This window comes from Leptonychotes weddellii, unplaced genomic scaffold, assembly GCF_054177405.1.
Source record: "Leptonychotes weddellii isolate Sample4059 unplaced genomic scaffold, ASM5417740v2 HiC_scaffold_452, whole genome shotgun sequence".
Classification (NCBI taxonomy): Eukaryota; Metazoa; Chordata; class Mammalia; order Carnivora; family Phocidae; genus Leptonychotes; species Leptonychotes weddellii.
In genome coordinates, this window is record NW_028012090.1 from 69 (window position 1) to 7,546 (window position 7,478).

At 39.7% G+C, this 7,478-nt stretch overlaps 1 protein-coding gene across 1 annotated transcript; it reads right to left on the reverse strand.

The window, feature by feature from the left end:
• Window positions 1-6,254: 6,254 nt before the first annotated feature.
• On the reverse strand, window positions 6,255-7,195 carry LOC102742572 (olfactory receptor 52B4-like). The gene is given in 2 exon segments (XM_031026945.2): window positions 6,255-6,751; window positions 6,754-7,195. Coding segments are annotated over 2 exon segments (939 nt in total).
• Window positions 7,196-7,478: the final 283 nt, after the last annotated feature.

Genomic DNA, 7,478 nt, shown 5'->3' on the forward strand with positions numbered 1-7,478 from the left:
AAGATCCCCTTCTTAGAGACTATCCTATTTGCATTTCTGCCAGCAGTGTACAGAAGTCATTTTTTCTCACAGCCTGGCCAGTATAGCATACGTCAAGCTTTTGAATACTTGTCAGTCAGATAGTATGTCAAGTGTGGCTGACCATCTGCAAAAGCAGTAGCCAATAACTCTTCAATCTGCCACACATACAAGCCAATTCCCGCATCATGAAGGACAGTCTATTACCTGGTCCCTTGCATTTGTGATGGCCTCATGATTTGCTTAGACCAATGGAATAAGGCTGAAGTACTATGTCTTCTGCTCACTGGATCTAGAGTGAAGTGAAAGCAGAAACAGTCAGAAGGTGATTATACAATCAAGGAACTTCAGGGGAGATTGGTTTTGGGATGTGAGGGATAGGAAATAATTAAAAATCAAGTATTGACATACTCATAATTTTAGGTTGTTGCCTCTTGGGCCCTAAAGGATTTCTCTCATTTGGGGGGGGTTGTTGTTTTAAAAAGAAACACAAGTACAGAAAACAAAAGAAATGAATTGCTTAAAGAATTATTTATCATAGGGCAAAATCACCCACATCAAGATAAAAATTTGTCAGACACACCCTTATCGATGTCCGTGTGCCCACTTTCAGTCACAAGGCCCTCCTTCCCGGCCTAACTTCAGTAGTTACATTTATATTCCAGTCTCCTAGCAATCTGCATCCAAATGCTGTTGTTTTTTATCTTCAACAACTTGTGAACATTCCATTTGCCCCTTCATCTTGACTAAAACCGTGCTGCCTACTCAAGAAACCACTGTAGTATCTCCAACATAGTGAATCCGAATATTTATACCCACTTCTCATAGTGGAGCACAGATGTTGGGAGCCACCGTTACAACTTCCAATCATAATTTCCCCTCCCTTTAGTAAAAATACCAAACTAGTGGTGTTCATGCCACCTGGAAACTATTCTCCCACCATATTTACCTAACACCTGATCGAGCCCCACTCTTCTCACTCCATGATTTCTAATGATTTTAGCTCCAGACACACAGGCTTCCTTACCCCCAACTGCCACTATCTTTATTAGCAACTGCAGCAACAGCAGAATTTACCTCTCCAATACCCACAATGTTCAGTGTTTGGACTCTTCCCCAGCTGCCATGGTCTACACACTACCAGAGACACCAACTTCTATAGTAACATCCAGAACTCTGCCACTAGATCACAATTGGAAACAGCACATTCACCAATCTTAAAGTTCCAAATTTTCAATCTTTTTAATTTATTTCTTTTGAACTATAGGTGCTGTTAAACCAACCATCATTCCACAGTCCATTGAATCTAGTCCCATTTCTTTTCTTCATCTCCTCTAGTACACTTAGGTTTTGTAATCCAACACTGTGATCACTCCCTTTCAGCACCCACAGCATTTTGCCCCTCTCTCCCTGTCATATTCCTTACCTTGCCCAAACAGACCAGAATTCAATGATCAACTTTTTCTAAGTTTCTTCCAAATGGATTTTCTGGCAAAAATAATGCCAACTGGGCAAAACATTTCTATCTTCAGAAGACCTCAAGTGTTTGTTCCCATTACTCACAACTACAATCTCAAATGATCCTTCCCACCCTTCCCCAATCATGACCCTTACTACCCACTGTCAGCTGAAGGACTTATCTTAAAGGACATTGAATCAATAGGAAAACACTACCAGGAGAGAAAGCACTCACCTCCTTACCACCAGTACTCCACATACATATATATGGGCCCGGCCATCAGTTGCGAGGCAGAGAATTGACAGTGATTTTATTTTTTTCTGCTCTTTTAAGTTTTTATTTAAATTCCAGTTAGTTAACATATAGTGCCATATTAGCTTCAGGTGTACAATATAGTCATTCACTTCCATACAACACCCGGTGCTCATCACAAGAGCACTCCTTAATCCCCATCACCTGTTTCACACACACACACACACACACACACACACACACACACACACACACACACACACACCCCATCCCACCCCCACCTCCCTTTGGGTAACCATCAGTTTATTCTCTACAGTTAAGAGTCTGTTTCTTGGGGAGCCTGGGTGGCTCAGTCGTTGGGCATCTGCCTTCGGCTCAGGTCATGATCCTGGCGTCCTAGGATCGAGCCCCACGACCGGCTCCCTGCTCAGCGGGAAGCCTCCTTCTCCCTCTGCCACTTCCCCTGCTTGCTTGTGTTCCCTCTCTGGCTGTCTCTGTCAAATAAATAAATAAAATCTTAAAAAAAAAAAAAAGAATCTGATTCTTGGTTTTCTTCTCTTTTTCCCCGCTATGTTCATTTGTTTTGTTTCTTAAATTCCACATATGAGTAAAACCATAGTGTATTTGTCTTTCTCTGACTATTTCACTTAGCATAATGCTCTCTAGCTCTATCCACATTACTGTAAATGGCAAGATATCCTTCTTTTTTATAGCAAAGTAATATTCAATTGTGATATATATGTGTATATATATATACCACATCTTTTTTTGCGATTTTTATTTTTTTATTACGTTCCCTTAGCCACTGTATAATACATCATTAGTTTTTGATATAGTGTTCAATGATTCATTAGCTGCATATAACACCCAGTGCTCATCACAACACATGCCCTCCTTAATGCCCATTACCCAGTTACCCCATCCCCCATCCCCCCCACCCCCCCCCCCTCTGAAATCTTCAGTTTGTTTCCCAGGGTCCATAGTCTCTCATGGTTCATCTCCCTCTCTGATTTCTCCCCCTTCAGTTTTCCCTCCCTTCCCCTATTGTCCTCCGTGCTATTGCTTATGTTCCACATATGAGTGAGACTATATGATAATTGTCTTTCTCTGCTTGACTATATCAAGATAAAAAGCTTCTGCACAGCAAAAGAAACAGTTAACAAAACTGAGAGGCAACCCACAGAATGGGAGAAGATACTTGCAAATGACATTGCAAATAAAGGGCTGATATCCAAGATCTATAAAGAACTTATCAAACTCAACACTCAAAAAACAAATAACCCAGTCAAAAAATGGGCAGAAGACATGACAGACACTTCCCCAAAAAAGACATACACATGGCTAACAGACACATGAAAAAATGCTCAACATCACTAGCCATCAGGGAAATACAAAGCAAAACCACAGTGAGATACCACCTTACACCAGTTAGAATGGCAAAAATTGACAAGGCAAGAAACAAGTGTTGGTGAGGATGTGGAGAAAGGGGAACCCTCTTACACTGTTGGTGGGAATGCAAGTTGGTACAACCACTTTGGAAAACAGTATGGAAGTTCCTCAAGATGTTAAAAATAGAGCTACCTTACAACCCAGCAATTGTACTACTAGGTATTTACCCCAAAGATACAGATGTAGTTAAAAGAAGGGGCACATGCACCCCAATGTTCACAGCAGCAATGTCCACAATAGCCAAACTGTGGAAGGAGCCAAGATGCCCTCGGTACATTAGGGTGCATATATCCCTTAGAATTAGTACTTTTGCATTCCTTAGGTAAATACCTAGTAGTGCAAATGCTGGATCATAGGGTAGTTCTCTTTTTAACTTTTTTGAGGAAACTCCATACTGTTCTCCACAGTGGCTACACCAGCTTGCATTCCCACCAACAGTTTAAGAGGGTTCCCTTTTCTCTGCATCCTCACCAACACCTGTTCTTTCTTGTGTTGTTAATTATAGCCATTCTGAGAGGTGTGAGGTGATTATCTCATTGTAGTTTTTTATTTAAATTCAATTTATTAACATATAGTGTATTATTAGTTTCAGAGGTAGAGTTCAATGATTCATCAGTCTTATATAATACCCAGCGCTCATTACATCACATGCCCTCCTTAATGTCTATCACCATGTTACACCATCCCCCAACCACCCTCCCCTCCAGCAGCCCTCAGTTTGGTTCCTATAATTAAGAGTCTCTTATAATTGTCTCCCTCTCTGATTTCATCTTGTTTTATTTTTCCCACCATTCCCTTATGATCCTCTGTTTTGTTTCTTAAATTCCACATATGAGTGAAATCATATAATAATTGTCTTTCACTAATTAACTTATTTCACTTAGCATAATACCCTCTAGTTCCAACCACATCGTTGCAAATGGTTAGATTTCATTTTTTTGATGGCTGAGTAATATTTCATTTTATATATATATATATACACACACACACACACATATACACACACACCACATCTTCCTTATCCATTCGACAGTCAATGGACATCTGGGCTCTTTCCATAGTTTGGCTGTGGGGGAACCCTCTTACACTGCTGGTGTGAATGCAAGCTAGTGTAGCCACTCTGGAAAACAGTATGGATGTTCTTCAAAAAGTTGAAAATAGAACTACCCTAAGAACCAGCAATTACACTACTGGGTATTTACCCCCAAGATACAAATGTACTGATCTGAAGGAACACCTGCACCCCAATGTTTATAGCAGCAATGTCCACAATAGCCAAACTATGCAAAGAGCCCAGAATGTCCATTGACAGATGAATGGATAAAGAAGAGGTGGTATATATATACTATGGAATATTACTCAGCCATCAAAAAATGAAATATTCCCCTTTGCAACGACTTGGATAAAACTAGAGGGCATTATGCTAACAGAAATAAGTCAGTCAGAGAAAGATCATTATCACATGATTTCACTCATATGTGGAACTTAAGAAACAAAACAGAGGATCATGGGCAAAGGGAGGGAAAAATAAAATAAGACAAAATCAGAGAGGGAGACAAACCATTAGAGACTCTTAACCATAGGAAAGAAACTGAGGGTTGCTGGAGGGGAGGTGGACGGGGGGATGGGATAACTGGGTGATGGGCATTAAGGAGGGCACTTGATGTACTGAACAGTGGTGTTATATGCAACTGATGAATCACTAAACTCTACCTCTGAAACTAATAATATACTATATTTTAATTGAGTTTCTTAAAAATCAAAAAAACTCCACCTTTTCTCAAGGTACAACTACATATATATGTCCATCTATATTTATGAATACGTTTATATATTTTTGTTATTTTTACACAAACAAATAAAGATACATAAAGAAAAATATGGACACATACATACCAAATTATTAACAAATCTAATTGTATTTTAGGTGACTTCTTTTTTTCCTGCTTTATTAAAGTGTAATTGACAAATAAAAATTGTATATATTTAAGGTACACGATGTGACATTTTGATTTTTTATACATTGTGAAATGATTACCAAAATCAAGCTAATTAACATATTCATTAACTTTTCATAGTTGCAATTCGTGTGAGAGGATGAGAACATGTAAGATCAAATCTCTTAGCAAATTTTAAATATGCAATACAGTATTATTAGCTATAGTCATCATGCTATCCATAAGATCTCCAGAAGTTATTCATCCTGCATAACCAAAATATTGAGCCTTTTGTATGTGATTGTCCAGGGATATCACAGGATATCTCAGAGGATGAGAAACTCAGTGAGGAATAATTTAACAACTCCCAAGACCAGAGCACTTATTGCTCTCATTTAATAGGGGCCAAGGGCAGGCTGCCTCAAAATGTGCCACTTTGGTACATTAATTATTTTCAATAAAAGCTACTTAAGAAACAGCCGATGCAAGAACTCTCAGACCCATACTGTCCCCCTGAAAGCAGAAAACAAATCTCCCACATGAAGAATACCCTCCCTGTACCAAGTAAAAAGACAACCTTATCACCAGAGATAAGGACTTGAAAGTCGAGAGCACCGGAGAAACAAACCTTGTTATTTTTTTCTAATCTACTACCTTGGACTAAAGTCTGCTTAGAATTCCCTACTAATTTAAGCTCCCAAACACCTGTTTTCTTTATCCTGTCAATTCCTCACAAATTTATTGTTTCCTTGTCTAAAAGGTATAAAAACTGCCTGCCTCAGTCTTCTTTAGGTCTCAATTTCATTATTGGGCTTCTGCATGCACATAATAAAACTTTGATTTTTTTTTCTCATGTTAACCTATCTCATGTCAATTTAATTCTTAGTCCAGCTGGAACACCTTGAACATAGGCTCTGTTCAGGAAGTAACCTGCACAGTCAAACATAGCACTGCTCTCTCTGTTGCTTTGACTGTAGAAGATACAAGTCTTGTCACCCTCCTGGTGAACATGCTCCAAAAATAGAATTCACTGAGCTATTTCCTAGTGTTTCAGCTTACCCTAGTGTTTCCACCCACTGCTTCCACAGACCACATCGTGGATAACTAGAGATGCTAAAAATGCTATTCCTTTGCCAAAGTTATTTCTGCTTTGGAAAAAATACATAAGCAACCTGCTCCTGGATTTGCTTGGTCTTAAACCCATAAATGATGGGGTTCAGCATAGGTGGAACCAGAATGCAGACATTAGCCAATAAGATGTGGATATGAGGTGGAATGTGGCGTCCAAACTGCTGAGTAAGGGTTGTAAAGATCGCAGGCCCATAAAAGAGGACAATGATGCAGACATGGGAGCCACATGTGTTAAGAGCTTTGTGGCGAGCATCTCGGGAAGGCATGTGGAAGACAGCATGGAGAATCAGCACATAAGAAACAAAAATTAACAGGACATCTAAGACCACTGTCGACATGATGACAAAAAGTCCATACCAGATGTTCACTCGAATGTCATTACAAGCATATTTGGCCAAACCAATGTGTTCACAATAAGTGTGTGGAATAATATTATTTTGGCAGAAAGTCAATCTTTTCAAAAGAAATATTATGGGGAAAATTGTACAATAACTTCTCAGACAGTTACTCCAATTTTCCCAATCAGAGCACATGTAAGAATAGTGGTGTATCTCAGTGGGTAGCATATGGCAATGTAGTGGTCAAACGCCATCACCAGCAAGATCTCTGACTCAGAGATGAAAGTGCAGTGGATGATGAAGAACTGAGTGATGCAGCGATCCAGGGAGATCTCCCCAGCATGGAACCAGAAGATGGCCAAGGCCTGAGGTACTGTGCACGTGGAGAGGACAATGTCCCCTCCGGCCAGCATGCAGAGGAAGAGGTACATGGGTTCACGGAGGCTGCGCTTCATGAGGATAAGGCAGATGAGCAGGCTGTTCCCAAGCAGGGCGATGACCTAGGAAATGAAGAAGGGGATGGAAATCCACATGTGCTGGTCTTCTAGCCCAGGGATGCCCAGGAAGTGGAAGATCGTGTGGCCAACACCAGTGTGGTTTAGGGAAATCATACCTGTGGAGACTACCAGAGATACTTCGATTCATAGACAGAGTAGAAAATACAAGTTTTCTTGCAATATTCTTTGTGAAGACACTAGGAGCTTTCGGCATATCTCCCACTCTCCATCTTCTGTGAACATGCAAACAATAAGAAACATAAGAAGTCACTAGGACATATTCTCTACCTCAATGAGTGATAGTCTAATTTGACATATATATATATACCCAGCTAATCAAATAAAATACATTATTATATGTATTTCTCCTACAAACAGAGGATTATGAATATACAAA